Source organism: Martes martes, assembly GCF_963455335.1.
Source record: "Martes martes genome assembly, chromosome: 4".
NCBI lineage: Eukaryota > Metazoa > Chordata > Mammalia > Carnivora > Mustelidae > Martes > Martes martes.
The window spans coordinates 120,210,814-120,230,655 of NC_137891.1; the positions used below are offsets into that span (position 1 = coordinate 120,210,814).

Consider the following 19,842-nt stretch of genomic DNA (forward strand, 5'->3'; position numbering starts at 1 on the left):
TATTAGTTTCCTTTGGCATTGTCATCTTCACTTGATTCCTTATGGTCCTTGTATCCTTGCACTGGTGTTTGCACTTTTGAATAAGCAGTCCCTTTTCCAGACATTAGAGGTTTATTTTGGCAAGGAAAGTCCTTCACCAGTCTGCTTAGCTGACTGGTTAACTAGTAATATTTAGCTGACTGGTTAACTGGTAGCATTTGTGGACAGGCATAGCTTACTGTTGAGGTCTCCAGTTGGGCAAAGGCCCTACCCATGATCTGAGATTGGGAAAGAGTTGTCACTGGCTGTTTTCTGCAACTGAGTGAGCCCACTGACTGGGTATCATTTTCAAGTGAGGCCAGAGAATATGCGCCTTGGTTGGGTAGGGGAGCTGGTAGGGTGAGGTCTCAAGTTATATTCCCTGGCTAGGCAATATCTCTGACTGGACTCTGTAGTCAGGCAAGGTCTCATGTTGTGCACCCTAATTCAATAGTGCTATTGGCTGAACTCCATGTTCAGAGACCACAAGTATGGCTTCACAGTTGGACAGACCCACAGGTTGTGCCCCAAGTTTGTATAGAGCCACAGGCTATGCTTCAGGATTACTTGGGCCACAGGCTGTGCTCCTCTGTTGGGTAAGGTCACTTGCCAGGCTTTCTGAGTAAGTAGGTTTTTCACCTGTATCTAAGTGTTAGCTGGGGCTGGAGGCTATATGTTCCATGGTTGGGTGGATTTACTGTCTAAGCTTTTATTAGTTGGGGCTGAAGGCTATGCTTTGCAATTGGACAAGGCCACTTGCTGGATTTCTTGCCTATACAAGGTTGCAAGCTGTGTTTAGTAATTGTACAGGGCCACAAGAGAGATTTTGCTGCTGGGTAGACCTGCTGGTTGGGCTTCACAGCTGGACAGTACTTTAAGCTAGGTTCCAAGGCTTCCCATGACTGCTGTTCAGGTTCTGTGGTCATTCCCAACATTTTGGCAGGACTGCTGGCTTGACTGCCTACCTAAGTAGAGTTATAGCATGGACTCCATAACTGTCGAGGTTCTATGGCTAGGCATAGTGGGATGGAAGTATGTGTTTAGCTGTTGGACAAGGTTGCAACTCACAGCCATATAATGGGCTCCACAGCAGGTATAACCCTTTGGCTGGGGACCCAAATCATGCAGAACCCTCAACCAAACTCCAAGCCAGACAGAGAGACCAACTTAGCTCTGCGGAAGTGCAGAATCACTGACTGGGATCTCGCTCAGGTGCTACTGCAAGGAGGAATACAGTCCACCAAGATCTGGTACAGGTTGCTGTAATCCTTGCCTCCATTCTCTGTCTCTATCTGGTCCTTAGTGGTCCAGCCCCCAGGCTTCCCCAGTGAACCCCATGAAGTAAGACGATAGTAGGCTACCCTGAAAGCATTCCATAATACTGGGGGAGGTGAATGTCCACTTTTGGTTTTCTTTCTCTCGCTGGAGAAACTGTAAGCCAAGGGAGCTACCTGATGCAGTGCTATGCTGGTCTGGGGAAAGGACAATGCAATCAAAATGAAATCTTTACTCTTACTTTTTTACTGTGGTCCTGCTGTATCTCTGTGATCTAGGGGAGTGCTTCATCCTCACCCTCAGGTTCGGGATTTTCACAATGGTGGTCTTTTATGTGGATACTTGTTAGTTGGTCTTCTGAGGATGGCTGAATTCAGGAATGATTTATATCACTATCCTGATGATGTCACCTGAGCTATGGAACTTCTGTCATAAAGTATTTGAAGGGGAGCATTTTGTGTTATCTCAGACTTACTTTGAATATTTCTGATTTTTATTCATATAGCTGATTTTATTCCTATAGAGTAATATCCTAACTCTAGAATGACATAAGAAATCCTTTGCAGGCTAATTTAAGCTACCAATATCTGATCTCAAATTGTAGTATTACTTCAAGGGAAATTCTAAATGTCACATTGGACATATTCTCTAGCCACAGAGCAAATACAAGATGTAAATAAATAATTAGAACATCTTGTCTCTTACTTAAATACCTAGTTTATGATATGTGTTATATTCTTCTGGATATGGCCTCTCTGGATAGTTTACTTTTTTTATTTTACTGTTCATCTTCCTTGCCTCACATCTTTAAATATGAGATCTTCCCCAAGATTATTCTCTCTTTACTTCTCTAAGTATTCTTGCCTTTGAAGATATTCTCATATCATGGGAGTCATCACTTATGACCTTCCCAGAAAATGATTTTTCTTTTTGCCATATCATGGGAGTCTTACTCAGGCTTTTAAAGATAGTTCCTGCCCCCAGTAATCTCAATTACATTTCCAAGAACTGAGAAGAAGTTCTATCTGGAATAATAGAACAAATACCATAAATGAATCACAAATTGGCTATCTTACCATTCACATCATTTACCAATAATTTTGATTCCTTTAGCAATAATTAAAAATAATGCCATCTCACCTCTTCCCCAAAATAATAACCAACTGTACCAGTGTACTTCAAAATGACAGTTAAAGTTCAAAAGTGAACCAGAAACATTGCCTGTTTTTCAACAATTGGCAAATTGAGTCTTTTTTCCCCTCTGGTTTTACATAAGTGGTTAAGTGCCCATTTCTCTTCTGTCTTGCCCTCTCAGTCCTGGAAAACTATGATAGGTGTTCCACTGCAACAAATACAAAGCATTAGAGAATAAGCCCCCCAAACTATCTTCAAACTATTGGTCCAGCCTGGCCAATAGAATTTCACTTATATTTTCTCATAGGATCCTTCCAATAATCTAGTGGTGCTTTATTTTCCCTACTTTACAAGTGAAAAAAAAAAAAAAAAACCAGGTTCAGAGAAAGCTAAGAATATAGCAGATGGCAGAGGTGGCTCTGTCTAGTTCCTTTATTGTGACTTCTGTGCCTCTAAGCCACACTACATGAGGTAACCAGGCTCAGGCTTATATTTCACCTTTTTGGAGTTCTTGATATTTTCCATATTTTTTAGAGGACTTACCATGGCTGGACTCATAGAGAAGCCAAGTAACAAATGCTGAAGAGGTGTGATTATATTTCTGAGAATTCTTATCAAATTCATTTTTGTATGAGAAAATCATTAACCGTTAACAATTATTAATACTTTAGCATGGATTTTTTTTCAATCACCGAGCTTATTTCCCCAGCAGAACACTAAATGTTGTTGGGAAGAACAAAACTAAGAAAAAGAAGGGCCTAGCCATGCCATAGGATAGTAGACACGAGTCCCAGGTGGGGATGATGCCGCATGACAGCTGGTGGTGGGCAGAACAGAGATGAAAAAAGGGGCTCAAAACAAGACATGGAAAAATGATAAACACAGATTTCATCTGCTTCATAATTTTTCCCAGGAACAATCTTGCCTCATACACATCTTTGGTGCCTTTTTTTAGTAACAACACATGTGTGTTTCTTTTTTATTCTTTTTGTTGTTCTCCTTGGAATTTTAAATGCCTCTCAGCTCATAAACTCAATAAAAATACCATGGCACATTTTTTCAAAAGAATCTTATGATCCAAGGAACTATTGCTTAATCATACAGCCTGATGTTGGATTTATTTTTCACTTTAAAAAATTCTTCCTTAAGCAATGTCACTAAGATGCTACCTATTCTTAAAAAATAAACAAGAAAGAGAATGAGAAAAAGAAATAAAACTTGTTTTTCAAGGAAAGAAATGTTTTTCTTTCTAGAAGATTGGAAAATGAGAACTAGATTGAAAAATAAAACAAGGGAAGCATCAGTAACAAATTCCCAAATCTAAAATGTAGACCTCTTTGAACAGAATTTTAGTATGTATACTTTATGCTTGAATTACGTGCTAAAGGGTTCAGTTGTCTAAATGTATAACACTGTATGGGAAAAGAATTTAGAAACATCTGAGAAGAAACATCTGCCTGACTTATGGTCTGTCACCCATTTGTAAAAAAAAAAAAAAAATCTATCACTGTAGTATGTAACATCTAAACAGATGTGAAACTATGGGAGTTAAAAGTTGAATATATAAAAATGAAATTGTCTTCTTTTGTTCTGTTAGGACAAAACTTGGTTGGAATTATTGAAGTGTGATTTTTCCCATTTGTATAGAACAATATGATCATTGTTAATAGGGGACTATCTTAAGAAAACATGAAACCAAATAAGGTTTAGAAGCTTTCTCAATAGAATCTTTAAAAGCAAAGTCAGAGAGATGTGAGGACTTATCAATAGTTAAAAAAGAATGATAAAGATATACATGACTCTTATTTCTGGGGTAATTTCCCAGGAAACCCTGAAAAATAGTAAGTTTGGAAATTTGAGGTCAATGGCATTAGGGAGTAAAGGACTTATTTAAATCTTTATTTTCTGAATGATTTTTATGACTCTGGTCTTAGGCTTATTTGTTCTGAACTGTTGTGTCATAAACCAACACAGAAATAGAAAGAACTCTGCACTGACCATTATGCAAGAATTTTTCTACCACTATCCCTGCTCTACTACTAAAGAGCTGTACATTGTTGGGTGAGTCATTCTTTGGTTTCTCAGTTTACACATTACACATAAAGGGAGCTATGCAGAACCTCCCAGGATGGCTGTGTCAGGAAGGGATGCTGAATGGGCAGGAGTGTTCTTCTATTATTAAGTGAGTCAGAAAAAATAATCTTTGTATATATATCTAGTATATTGCCTTCTGTACAGGCTTTCTTTGGAAGAAAAGGCTCTATAGCTTTAAAAGAAAAGAAAAGGTGGGGGGTGGTTAGCTTGGATGTTCCTAAATTTGTATTAGCCTTACAAATGGTGACTCTGTAAAATGTATTTGTCCATTCAATAATTTAACAAAGTTTTTGAGTACTTTCTATGAACCAAGAACTTTGCTAAGCAGTGGGGATCAAGGTGAACAAGATGAACAATATTCCTGATCTCAGGTTTTATAATATTATGAGCACTGACCATAGACATTGCAAGTAGTGATAAATGCAATGATGGTCATAAATAGGGTGATGAAAAAGAATAGCTGGTTAAGGGAAGAGAAGCCTGCTTCCAATAGAGCATGAAGTCTTCCCTCTCCAGAGGGAAGAGAACTCCTCTGGAGAACCAGCCCTCCAAAGAACTTTGGGAGGTTATTCAAGGTAGATGGAAAAACAAGGGCCAAGTTGTGGAAATGAGAATGGTCTAGGTATTTCTGGAAAACTTAAAAGAAGCTAATCACAGTTGTAGCATAATAAATAGTCAAAAGTTGTTTGAGATGAGATTGAAGAAATAAATAGGAAGCAGACCATGAAGGATTATTTAAATCATGTAAGAAGTTTGGGTTTTATTCAAAGTATAGTAAAAAGGCATTGAAAGGTTTCAAGCAGAAGAGGAACATAGTCTGTTATGTTACATAGTTATATAGGAATCACTATATAACTTGTAAACATTGTTTAGTATATCTAATGTTATTGGCTATCTCAATTGATACAATAAACACTGGGGGGACAAAAATAGAACAAAGTAAATTTGAATTGCAAGAGCATTTATGTACAAAGATAATTCAAAGAGGGAGAGAATGGTCTTTTCAACAAAAGGTACTAGAACATGTAGAAATCTGCATACAAAAGAATAAAGCTGGACCCTTCCTTACACTACACACAAAAATTAACTCAAAATGGGTCTTACACTGAAATTTAAGAGCTAAAACTATAAATGTCTTGAAAAAAAACATAGAAGTAAATCTTCATGACCTTGATTTATGCAAAGTTTTCTTGGATAACACCAAAGTACTAATAACAAAAGAAAAAAATAAATTGGACTCCATTAAAATTAGAAGTTCCATACTTCATAAAACACCATTAAGACAGTGAAAAGATACCTGTGGAAGGGGAGAAAAATCTTTACAAATCATATATGATAATGGACTTGTATCCAGAATATATAAAGAACTCTTCCAACTCAATAGTATAAAGATAAACCAATTGAAAAATTAGCAAAACATTTAAACATATGTTTCTCCCAAGAAGATATATAGTTACCCAAAAAGCAGTTGAGAAGATGATCAACATCACTAACCTTTAGAAGAATGCAAATAAAACCACAATGAGATACCGCTTCACTTGACTAGGATGATTATAATAAAAAAAATTTTAATTTTTCAAAAAAACAGAAAATACCAAGTGTTGATGAGAAGGTAAATATGCATTGTTGATGGGTTATAAAATGATGTGGCCACTTGGTAAATCAATTTGGCAGTTTCTCAAAATGTTAAACATGGAGTTTCTATATGACCCACCAGTTCTATTCCTAGGTATAGACCCAATAGAAGTGAAAACAAGTTTTTTCAGACAAAAACTTGTACATAAATGTTTATAGCAGCATTTTTTATGATAGCCAAAAAATGGAAATAACCACAATGATAATCAACTGATGAATTAGTAAATGTATATCAATAAATGTAGTATGTCCATGCAATGGACTATTATTTGGCAATGCAAAGAAATGATATGCTCGTACATGCTATAACTTTGATGAACCTTGAAAACATTATGCTTAGTGAAAGCAGCCAGTCAAAAGAGACCACATATTGTATGACATATCCCAAATAAGGCAAATCTGGAAAGACAGAAAGTAGGTTAGTGGTTGCCCAGGGCTGGAGGTTGGGGGCAGTGCAGTGGTTGGGAGAAAATGGGAAATGACTACTTATGGGCACAGGATTTCTTTTGGGGCAATGAAAATATTGTAAAATTGATTGTGGTAATTGTTGCACAATTCTGTGCCTATATACTAAAAATCATAAAATCATCCACTTTAAATGGGTTTATAATATGGAATGTGAATTATATCTCAAAGTTGTTTAAAAAATAGATGTGGTGTGTTATTTTGAAGACAGCACAGCTATTCCCACATATTTAAAGTAATAGACTGGAATCCCAACTCCTTCTATTTTATGAGTAGGCTCGACATCAAGCCAAATATTCGTTGTCAACGTGACATTTATATCAAAGGATTCTTATTTTTATAATTGTTGAAGAAATCTATTAAAACATGCACATTTTAAAATTGTTGCTATTTTTCCAGTCTGCCCCATAAGCTTGTGAGTACACAAATGGGTTGCAATGGGTCTGTTAACTTTTAATAGCCAACATTTTAGAGCAAGATATTTCTTATGCATTTCAGAACAAGTACTAAAATAAACCAGCCTAATATCAGTGTAAGTTTTCTGCCACCTGCCCCCCAACCCCTGCAAAAAGAGAAAACCTGTCTTTGAAAAGAAAAAAAAAAATGTGGACAAAAGAACCAGGGGAAACCTTTCTGATTATAATGTCAGAAGAAAATACAATATAGAATACAGTCAACCCCCTTTTTCACACATAATATGTTCTTCAAGTGTACAAAAGTTTACTGTGCAAAATGTTTCAAGTAGATCCATATGCTACATTTCTTAGAAACTAAAAGTTTTAGTAGAATAAAAATATCTCACTACTTTACACCTTTTATTCATAAACTTTGGTTTATGAACTTTAATACATGCTTTTTAAGATGTTATTTCTTTACAAATGGACACCAACTAGACTAGGTTACTGTCTGATTAAGGCTAAATAAAAATGATAGAATGGGCATGTATTCTATCATTCTTTTGTTTATTAAGTAGTTAAGTATTTATTAAGCATCAGTTATATGCCAGGCACTGTTCTGGGTACTAATGTTATAGCAATAAACAAAACAGACAAGTTCCCTGCTGTCTTGGGACATACACTGTAGCGTGGGAAGGCAATGTACACAAGAATGGTTATTTCTGATAGTGATAAGTGCTGTGAAAAAAATAAAACATGGTAATGGGATGAAGAGTGATTAGGTATAGGCTATTTTAAATTGAGGTGGTCACAAAAGGCTACCTAGGGTTACACTGAGCCAGATGCCTGAAGATAAGAAGGCAGTAGTGTGAATATCCAAGAAAAAGCTTTCTTTCTTTTTTTTTTTTTTTTTTAAAAGATTTTATTTATTTATCTGACAGAGAGAGATCACGAGTAGACAGAGAGGCAGGCAGAGAGAGAGAGAGAGGGAAGCAGGCTCCCTGCTGAGCAGAGAGCCAGATGCGGGACTCGATCCCAGGACCCTGAGATCATGACCTGAGCCGAAGGCAGCGGCCTAACCCACTGAGCCACCCAGGTGCCCCCCAAGAAAAAGCTTTCTAGGCAGAAGGAACATCTAACACAAATGCCCTACGGCAGAAAGGGCATTTATTAGATGCACTATTAGAAAGGGGGAAATGAGGCCAAGTAGCTAGCATGTAGTGAGCAACTGGAAAACATGATGCCAGAGAAATAGAAGGTGCCGGATCATGTGGAGGATTGCAGACCAGGATAAGAGGTTTGGAGATGATTCTGATTTCAGTGGACAGCCACTTGGAAGGTTTTAAACAGGAAGATGTGTTTGATTAAAGTTGTTAGTGATAATTTGGGGTATTTTGAAGAAACGGATCTAAGGATAAAAGTGAATTTAGAAGACTGTGGCAGTGATGTAAATGAAAACTGGTGTGGTGGTTTGGAATTTAAGGGGGCAATAGAGATAATGAATAGTGATCCCATTGAAGACATATTTTGGAGATAGAGTCAACTGGATTTGCTCATTGTTTGGATGTTGAGAAAGAGAAAAAAATTATAAAGAATAAATCCTGGTTTTTAGCTGGAGTAACTGAATTGGTAATCATACTATTAAGCATGGTATGGGGCTACAAATTGGTACTTACACAGGTGCAAATACGTGATAACTATTTTTGGTTCATCCGGTTTTCCTCACAAGCTCTAAGTTACTGATTAATGAGGAGTTGTTGAGGGGCGGGGGGAAAATAATTTTTTTTAAGATTTTATTTATTTATTTGAGAGTGAGCAAGGGAGAGAGAGCATGAGCAGGGAAAGAGAGAGAAGCAGACTCCCCTGCTGAGCAGGGAGCCTGACACAGGGCTCCATCCCAGGACCCTGGGTTCATGACCTGACCCAAAGTCAGATGCTTAACTGACTGAGCCACCTAAGCAGCCGTGGAAAATAAATTTTTAAATCCAACTGAGCTGAAAGCTTAAACAATTTATTCCTATAAATTAGTAGTCTCTGTAGATAAGCCTCAGACTCTTATGATACTGTTTCTCAAATTTATCAGTTCTCGACCTCCCTCTTTTATTCCTTCCCATTAGAGAGTCTGAATGTCTGATGATGGTAAGGGTGAAGAGGTCTTGGTTCTAGATGCAGGTGTTATTCATAATGATAGGGACATGGTAACATCCCGTATCAATTTGCTTACCGCCTACCCTGCTGGCCTGTGATGATGACATCTGTAGCTAGTAGTTTTCATTTCTTTGGGGGTAGGGGGTGTTCCCTCTGAACTTCCACTGATCTGCAGATCCCTCTCAGGTCTTCTGGATTCTCATTCAGTTCTAGCCCAGGAAATCTGCCTTTCAGCCCTTATAGCAGAGCCCCGTCTTTCTAGAATAATGACCACTTCCCCCCCACACACACACCCACACACACACACACATACACAAGCCCCCCAGGTGTTTCTAAGTTCCTGTCTACATCATATAGGAATCAAGGAGTAGCTTGGGAAAATTTAGCAAATATTCCTCATTTTGATTTTCCTGAGCATCCAAATTGACATGGCCATAAACCAAGTGAAATCTAAAGAGAAGGTACCTTTCTTGCATTCTGAAGAGGTAGTAGGAAACAAGGGTTTCACTCTGCCAAAACTCAGGAAGAGGAAAATCTGAACATCTATGTCTCTCCCTCTCTCTTTGCCTTCATGCATATTCCTGAAATCAATAGGGAAAGAAAAAAAAAAAAAAACTGGCCTTCTCTGTATCTCCCCTATGTCATATCCTCATCCTTCTATAATTTCTATAATCTAGTAAAGGCCTTAGAGTTCTATTGGAAAGTGTGTCTTCTTTATAATATAGAACAGCCTGTGTGCTGTGTACTCCAGGCTCAACTTTGGAATTTTAAAGTTGCAAACAATGAAAACAGAAAAATTTTCTCTTAATACATTTAGCCCTTTGGCAAATGAACCCCTCAAGCTGAATAGGGTAAAGTCTATGTATTCAAAAAGGCAAAATAGAAAAGGAATTTTAATAATTTTCAAAATACTGCCCCATTACAGCAGAGATGGGGAAGACAAGGAGAGACAAAGTTTAGGGGTTTGAGGAGGGAATTCAGGGTTCAGTTTGGGACACATAAAGTTTGAGATGCCTATCAGAAATTAAAAAAGATGTCAGTAGGTAGGAAAATCAGGTCATTGGTGCTGTCAGGAGAGGTGACATAACTTTAGGAATCGTTAGTCTATCAGGAGATAAAGAGATGTTATAAGTAAGTAGAAAATTTGAGAAGCATGCTGCCATGTAAACAAAAATTTTAAAAAGTTGTAAGAATGGAAAACAGTTTCAGATAAAATGAGCCACTGGATTATTGGATGTGGCTATTTGAAGGTCAGTTGTCCAAAAGGAGGCAATTTCAGAGTTGTGGTAAGAACAAAAGCCCAAATGAAGACGGAAAGAGAAGTAAGGAAATAGTGACAATGAGCATAAACAAATCTTTCAAAAAGCTTTGCTATGATGGGGAAGCAAAAACGGAACTAGAAAAGTACCTGAGAAATTGAGTGAGTGAATAGAAAGGGAGGGAGGGACATGAGGTCAAGGAAGGATTTTTCTCAAACGAGTGCTATCCAGCATATTTAATTGCTGTTGGAAGTGATTCAGTTAAGAGCAAAATATTGATAGTGCAAGTGTAGGAGAAGGCCTTGAAGAGGACATGGGGTTTAGATCCAAGTGAGAAGCTGCCCTCAGGTAAGAAACAGGGAAACTTCTTCCTTCATCGGAGAAGGGAAACAATATGTGCGTACATAAGGAGGTATGTCGGTACATTGGGTGTTGGAAAGAGATTTCTCTTTTCTTTTTTTTTTTTTTTTTTGAGATTTTGTTTATTTATTTGACAGGCAGAGATCACAAGCAGGCAGAGAGGCAGGCAGAGAGAGAGGAGGAAGCAGGCTCCCCGCTGAGCAGAGAGCCCGATGCGGGGCTTGATCCCAGGACCCTGGGATCATGACCTGAGCCTAAGGCAGAGGCTTTAACCCACTGAGCCACCCAGGCGCCCCGAGATTTCTCTTTTTTGATTGCTACTAGTCTCAGTGCAGTACGAGGCAAGGTTATTAACTTGAAAATGAGGTGAGAATGGAAGTTTGAAGAATGTGCAAGCTATCTTGCAGAGTAATAAATTTCTCAATTATACACATTTATGAGACTTAAATTTGTCACATTTTTACATTATCTACAAATTGTTATTAATATTTAAATATATAAACACAATGATGTTTAAACTGCTTTGTTCGTTGGCAGATAGCATTGCCACACAGTAGTATCAGCTGACACCTGGGTATTTGAGTTCAATGCAGTTATGGAATGTTGATATAACAAAAGGACTTATGAATTCCCTCTCATACAAGTATTGCAACAAAGGCCTAACATTTTTAAGAATTGTAACTTTAAGTCACATAACTACAAATTAAAGAAAAAAAATATAATCTCAATAGATGAAACAAAAAGTATTTATAAAAATTTAATATCCATGTTGGCTATCATACAAAATAGTGAAACTTAAAAGATATGAGCAAAGATCACCACTGTTCAGTATTTCTATTCAACATTTACTCAGAGACCCACCCAGTATAGTAAAATGAGAGAAATAATCTACAGATAAATTATTAGAATTAGTGAGATTTTAGCAAGATGTTAAATATAAGAATATACACAGATATAGATTCCATTCCTCTTCCCCAGCAACAGTTAGAAAACTTTAAAAAAAATACTATTATTGGAAAACAGTGTGGAGATTCCTTAAGAAATTAAAAAATAGAGCTACCCTATGACCCTCCAATTGCACTGCTGGGTATTTACCCCAAAGATACAGAGGTAGTAAAAAAAAAGGGTCATCTGTACCCCAATGTCCATAATTGCCAAACTGTGGAAAGAGCCAAGATGCCCTTCAACAAACAAATAGATAAAGAAGATATGGTCCATATATACAATGGAGTATTATGCCTCCATCAGAAAGGATGAATACCCAACTTTTGTATCAACATGGATGGGACTGGAAGAGCTGATGCTGAGTGAAATAAATCAAGCAGAGAGAGTGAATTATCATATGATTTCACTATTTGCAGAACATAAGGAATAACATGGAGGACATTAGAAGAAGGATAGGAAAGGGAATTGGGGGAAATCGGAGGGGGAGATGAACCAGTAGATACTGTGGCCTCTGAGAAACAAACTGAAGGTTTTGGAGGGGAGGAGAGTGGGGGGTTGGGTGAGCTTGGTGGTGGATATTAAGAAAAACATGTATTGCATGGAGCACTGGGTGTGGTGCATAAACAATGAATCTTGAAACACTGAAAAATAAAATGACAAAAATAAATAAATAAATAAAAATACTATCTATAATACAACCAACAACCAAATTAAAGCCCCTAGGAATAAATTTAACAAAAGACTGAGGGTTTTGGAGGGGATGAGGTTGGGGGGTTGGTGAACCTCGTGGTGGGTATTATGGAGGGCATGTATTGCATGGAGCACTGGGTGTGGTGCATAAGCAATGAATTTTGGAACACTGAAAAAAAATTAAATTTTTAAAAAAGCTAACAGAAGATTTGCAAAGTTTTCTTGAAAAAAAATTTATTAACAAAGACCTAAATAAATGGAGAGATATTTTATATTCATAGATAGGTGTACTCAAGATCAAAAAATTATCAACTCTCCCCTAAATTAGTCTATAAATCCAATATGGTTTTAGTCAAAATCCCATAAGAATTTTTTATAGGATTTGATTGATGAAAGTGATTTTTAAAGGAATGTGGAAGAACAAAGGACTGATATCAAGACAGTTTTCAAGAACAAGTTGCAGGAGATGGGAGAACAGTGGTGTGTGGAAGGGATAACTTGCCCTACCTGATATCATAACTTGTTATTAAAGATAGAGTAATTCAGTCAGTGTCACACTCATTCACAGGAAGACAAAGAGAGACCAGTGGAAATAGAAGATAACCTAGACTCAGATCTCAGTATATTTTGAAACTTGAAGTTTGATAAATTGGTTATAGATGGAAGATCACTAAGGAAAGGGTGAAATATTCAATAAACGGTACTGGTACAATTGGTTATCCAAATGGAAAACAAAATAAAACAACTCCTTCACACCAGTGTGCAAACACACAAAAGAATGAAATTCCAATTGAAGACCTAACTATGAACATCAAAATGTTAAATATGAGAACACTTATGAGATTATTTCATGATCTCCTGAAGGGAGAGGAGAAGGATCTCCTGAACACTAAAAGAAATAAGAAAATATTGTTGAATATGACTACATTAAAACTGCAAGTTCGTATTAATCAAAAGTTATGTTCAACAAAATGAGAAAGTAAGCTACAGGCTGAGAGAAGAGATCTGTATTACATAGAATGAGCAAAATACAAGTATCAGGAATATGTATTTAAAACTTTTATGTACAACTCAGTAAGAATAGCTCAGGAGAATATTGGACAGAAGATAAGAGCCAGAGATTCACATATAGATGTCAGATAATGGTATGAATAGATAATCATTCCTCCTTAGTAATCAGAAATATTCAAATTGAAGACACAAACAATTTATCATTTACCACAGTGAGATGGTTATATTTTAAGTCTGACAGTACCAAGCATTACAGAAGATTTGGAATAATTAGATTCAAACATTGCTGTGGAAATGTAAATTGGCAAAACTACTTTGGAGAACAATTTGACAATATCTTGTCTACTTGAAGATGTATATATTCTATAACTCAGCAATTTAACTTCAAGAGTTATACCCTAAAAAACAGAACAAAACTTTGACATGGCACATAGATAGATGCACAAGGTATTTATTGCAGCATTATCCATAAAAGAAAAAAAAAAACCACACCAAAAATTCATCAGTAGGGAAGGGTTTAAATAAGTTATGATTTGGTAAGAAAATGGAATCCTATAGAATTAAAACCAGAAAATGAATGGATTAAAGACCGACTGATATAAAAAACAAAATGTGTGTTAAAATGGAATCCTGTAGAATTAAAACCAGAGAATGAGTGGATTAAAGACCGATTGATTTCAAAAGCAAAATATGTGTTTACAAAGTTTCGAAAGAATACATAAAGTATGCTTATTTAAAGTTTGAAAAGATGCAAAATAACCATATGTTGCAAATGGAGTGAAAGTATAAAGAAATGCATGGGAATGATAAACAAATTGAGGGCAATGCTTGCACCTGAGTAAAGAGAGAGGGCGACATGTTTGGAAAGGTATGTGTAAAGGGACTTCAAATATGTACATATGTATATTGCTTCTTTTTCTTCAAGTAGGTGGTGGGTACAAGGGTATTTTTTGTACCTTCTAATATTTTTATATATATTTGAATATTACATAATACACCTGAAAAAAGCAACAGTAGTAGTGAGAACTGAGTTAAGCTCTTCAGTGTAAGTCTAGTTCTTTCTAATAAGCATTACATGCATTATCTCATTTAATATTAGTAACCTTCTGAAAGGTATTATTTTACCTCTTTTATCTAATGGGAAACTGGGGCCTTTAGAAGTTAAATAATCTACTTATGGTCGTATTGCAGTAAGGTGACAGAGCCAGAATATGAAACGAGCAGTCTGACTTTTAAAAGTTCACACCATTAATCTCTAATGAAAGTTAATCTGCCTCCTTTTAAAACTCCACATTAACCACAAAGAAATCGCGGGTCAGTGCAACTATCATTTCAACCTCTGGATGCAGCTAGAACTACAGCAATAAAACTTAACCATTTTGGCTTCTAAATTCAGTGACTTTGTGAGGCTAGAAGAGCATTTGCTCAGGAGTAGAGGGCATGAGTCATTTCCTTAGGTATCTGTTTATTCGTTCAACAAATATTTATCAAGAGCCTACATAGCACAGTGGTAAACCACAATTTATTTCTTGTCTACATCATTTTTGCAGTTTGCCAAGCTTTGGGACACAAATTCGAGGTTTCCATTTTCATTTCCAGCTAATGCAAGGAGTGCCGTGATTAATTATTAGCCATTTTAGAACTTGCATCCTCTGGTTTACTGTGGATCTCATTTAAGCCTAATTATAATTGACCTGCAAATTCACATGACATCTGAAATATTTTAGCCAATTTTTACTTTAAAAAATATATATTAAAAACTTCTGTGTTTGTCTAAATAAAATACTGATTGAAATGAAAATATTGTTTTAAACAGTTTAATGTGACTACCTCCTTTTTCTTCATGTATTTCCCTCTCTCCTTTTTTCCACAGATCAAAGAAAATCTCCTAACCTACTCCAATAAGACTTTGAGAGTCTTCTTGACCATTTTTAGATATATTTTATAATCCTGTATATTCAATAAGATATTGAACCCACAGCAGCTCATAGAACTGCTAAAATGGATGCCCTGGGTCTACTTTAATTATAGTCTCACCAATTAAAATAGTTACACTGAAACCAAGTAATTTTCTTCCTATAATAAAAAACAGTTTAATTTTATCTATCTTGGCTGGTTTGTATATGTAAATTTTACTCACTAGCAACAGCTAGACCTCTAAATCATTGTGACCTATTTTTAAACAATTACACAGGGGCACCTGGGTGTCTCATTTGGTTGAGCCTCATACTTTAGGTTTTGGCTCAGGTCATGATCCCAGGGTTGAGAGATGGAACCCACGTGGGGCTAGGCATTTGGTGCAGAATCTGCTTGAGATTCTTTCTCTAGCCCTCTTCCCCTCCCCCGACTTGTGCATGCATGCTCTCTCTAAAATAAATAAATAAAATCTTTAAAAATAAATACACAAGCACAATACTTTTTATTGAAAACAATCCTCATTTTTACATAGTGTTCAATTCAGTGATTATGTGATGTAAGTAAGTATTTAAACACTCCTATCTAGTCCTTTCCTTAACAGTTTATTTTCTTTTTTATGTTGAATATCCAGGGACCTGAAGGAATTGTGGGAATTCCAGGACAAAGAGGTCGTCCCGGGAAAAAGGTAATTTTTTTAACATCTTTTTATGTTTTTTTTTTAACATCTTTTTTTTTTTTTACATCTTTTTCTGGCACATCTTTCTTCTGATGTGCCCCAAGTTCCATAGTGGTTGCTGTGATGTTTTTATTTGCACTAGATATAAAGTAGTAAAGAACTATAAATTGATCTTAAAAGGCATGTTTGTATAAATTAATATTTAACTCTACTTGGGAGTACCCCTCACCTTAATTATTTAAAGACAAATTTCCTACTTTGTGGTTTCTATAAAGATCTTTGCTTTTCCTTCTCCTGTTTGCCAAAAATTTAGTAGACTATGGTCAGGAAAAGAGAAAAGGAAAACACTATACCATTTGTGGTAATGATTGATTTTAGCTTTCCCATATATTGAGTAAGAAACACAAATCAAGAATGTGGTTTATTTGTTTCTTTTATATTTTACTAAAAGATGATATATTTATAAGATTCTAGAATGTTATAATGAAAAATTCATCTCTGAATGGGGTCAATAATTTATTCAACTATTGGTGAGACAGAAATGATTTTCTTAATTCTACCACAACAGTTCTAAATATATTAGTATACTTAGCTTCAAATCACACCATATCTAGTTCCCAAAGTCTAATTTCATCATTTCTGCTAATATATACTCACTCTATCTTTGTCATAAGGTAGGGACAATATAAGTGAGAATAAAAGGTAAAGAAAAAATGAATGAGGTAAATTTTAGTAGCCATTCTTTTTTTTTTTTTAGTGTTTCCAGTTTTTATTTAAATCTAGTTAATTAACATAGTGTGATACTAGTTTCAGAAGTAGAATTCAGTGATTCATCTCTTATATACTTAGTAACTATTCTTGCCTATGAAAATAACCCCAATATTTGAAGTCTCTTTTTTCATCATACATAATGTTATATCTAAAATCAACATTAGGAGTAGGATAGTGTAAGTCCTTACAATAACCTGCACCTCTGGGAATTATTATGACTACCAAAAACTTCCTGACTGTGATCACAGTCTAATTTTTCTTTTTATCTACTTGAATATCAATAATAGAACAGGTTGGTTCCCACTTTCAGAAAATGAATTATGGTACTTAAAGTTGCTTCAAAGCGGCTGTATTTTGATGGTAGAGAATGATCAGTCAGCTTAATGGAAAACAGAAAGCAACTAACTAATTTTTAAAAGGATACAAAATTATATAAAAAATACTATTGATTAAAAAAATTATGGATTTTAAAGGCAGACTCCAAACCAGTGAATGATGATTCTGAATATATAGAATCGTACACTGGAAACTTTTTGCGTTAAAGAGATCTTTGTGGCATCAAAGTTGTCTATAGAAACAGGCTTCTCATAGGGCCTATGTTTTCTCATGATAACAAGAAATACGTGCATGCATGAGAACATACATACATAACAAATTTCAAGATAAAAAACTTATTTTGTAATTCAGCATGAACACCAGATCTCCCCTGGGTGTTTAACCAAAATTGTTTTTATTTTATTTTATTTTATTTTTTCAGTGTTCCAAGATTCATTGTCCATGCACCACACCCAGCGTTCCATGCAATACATGCCCCCCTCATTACCCACCACCAGGCTCACCCATATTCCCACCCTCCTCCCCACCAAAACGCTCGGTTGTTTCTCAGAGTCCATAGTCTCACATGGTTCGCCTCCCCCTCCAATTTCCCCCAATTTGCTTTTCCTTTCTTTCCCCTAATGTCCTCCATGTTATTCCTCATTCTCCACAAGTAAGTAAAACCATATGATAATCGCCAAACTGTGGAAAGAGCCAAGATGTCCTTCAATAGATGAATGGATAAAGATGATATGTACCAAAATTGTTTTTTAAATTTTCTTTCTCCTAAATTACTTTAAGTTATATCTTTAGGATAACCTAGGTAGTGATGGTTTGTTATTGTCAGTGATGGTCTCTACTACTATTAAGCAAAGTTACTCTTTACAGAATTTTGCTTACGGAATGTCGTCTGGTGTCATTCCAGGTATATGATATACTTAATTCATCTAAGTAAAAATTTGGTTTTTCTCACTTTTCTCTCTTACTAATGACATCCACAGGGTGATAAAGGACAAATAGGGCCCACAGGAGAAATTGGAAGCAGAGGTGCTCCTGGACAAATGGGGGAAAGTGGTCCTAAGGGTGCCAGAGGAACTAGAGGTGCTGTGGTTAGTATCTGATTTGTTTCCAGACCTAAGTTCACTGTGGATGGAAAAGAAATGTATCCATGTCCTTAAAGTTTCATCCCTTGATTAATTTTACAGAGAAAGCAATAGTTCCATTGAAAATAATCTACCTCCATGGGCTGCGGAGAATTGTAAGCATTCCACAGTACTTAAATGGCTTAGTGGTTTCTGGACACGGGAAAGGGAAAGGGGAAAAAAAAACTCAAAATGGAAATAAAATATGAAATGGAGTTTTAAAAATATCAGATTATAACCCCTAACCTAAGTAAGAAAGTTTATATGCTTTGCACTTAAAAATCAGAATTTAATATCTGTATAAAACTACACTGTCAGGATTGGCAAATTGCTTTGAAAAGTAGGTTTATTTAAAAATGAGTTTTCTTTATTAGCTTGGGCTCCACATGCTTATCTGGAGATTTTTTTTAAGCAGTTGTGATCAATATCTGTAACATCTAATATTTAATATTTTGCATGCATTTTATATGATGTTGGAAACAAGGGTAGCGTGGTACTTCTGAACCTATAATAGCAAAATCGTAGTGCTAATATATTTGGACCTGTTCAGAAAGTCTTAGCAGAAGAGATGCAGAATATTTGTGATTTAGTGTTTAGTGTTTTTACTGTTTCGTAAGTTTGTATACAAAATGCATGTATAGTTCCTACTCTCCATTAAATCTCACAAACGCTAGACTTTTACCAAGGCCTTCTTGAGAGCATTGCATAATCCATCTGTTGTCTCAGAACTTTGTTCTGAGAAAGTTTGTCTCAGGCTCATTTTATATATTCATCATACTACTTGAAGTCTTTCTTACTTCCTTTTATTTAAATCACTAGTATTTCTCTGTTTTTGGCTTATATATTTAAAAACTTTGTATAATGTGATTAATTTTTAATGAACATCAGAATTAATCTGGAGTCTTGCCATCAAAGTAGGCTCCTACTTTGGATTTTGTCTAAAAAGAATATTCACTTTTTAAATGTTGACACATATTTAACCTTCCCAGAGGTTACGTCAAAGTCACTCTCCCACCACCAGTACTTCCCCGTTAATCCTTTTGATGTTTGACAGTCTGATAAATGAAAAAGTGTGTCTCATTTTCTTTCTATTTACATTTCCCTGATTGCAGTTAAGTAATTTGTATTTTTTTCTAGAAATTGCCTTTTCATGTACGCTTTACATGATTTATATCAGGTTGTTTTTTTCTTATTGACCTGCAATAATGCCTTATATATTTTAGATAATATATTTTGTTAAATGTTAAATGAGATATATTACAAATATATTTCCCCTTCTGTCATTTATCTTTTAATGTTGTTTGTGATATCTTTTGCTGGACAGAAGGTTAATTACATAGTCAAATTTGTCAGTTTTTTACTTTATAGTTGTAGGTTTTATTTCTTCATAAGAAATCCCTTTCCTACCTAAATTATATAAAAATACTCTTCCATATCCTTTTTAAAATACTTCTATGGCTTTATTTTTAACCCCTAACCTGTATGAAGTTATTTCTTTGCTATGAAATAAGTTGTAAAAAACTGATTTTCTCTTTTCCAACTTGATATTCAGTTGTCTCAAAATCATTTAATAAACAGTCAATCTATTTCCC

General features: G+C 35.6%; 1 protein-coding gene across 1 annotated transcript in view; it reads left to right on the forward strand.

Moving 5' to 3' along the window:
* Positions 1-19,842, forward strand: part of COL24A1 (collagen type XXIV alpha 1 chain) — a gene marked incomplete at both ends in the record, with an annotated part of 371,273 nt that overhangs the window by 262,489 nt on the left and 88,942 nt on the right. Inside the window, 2 exons of the mRNA XM_080801684.1 lie at positions 15,978-16,031; positions 18,110-18,217. Of these exons, the coding sequence (XP_080657810.1) occupies positions 15,978-16,031; positions 18,110-18,217 (162 nt within the window). The remainder of the gene's footprint in view (positions 1-15,977; positions 16,032-18,109; positions 18,218-19,842) is intronic.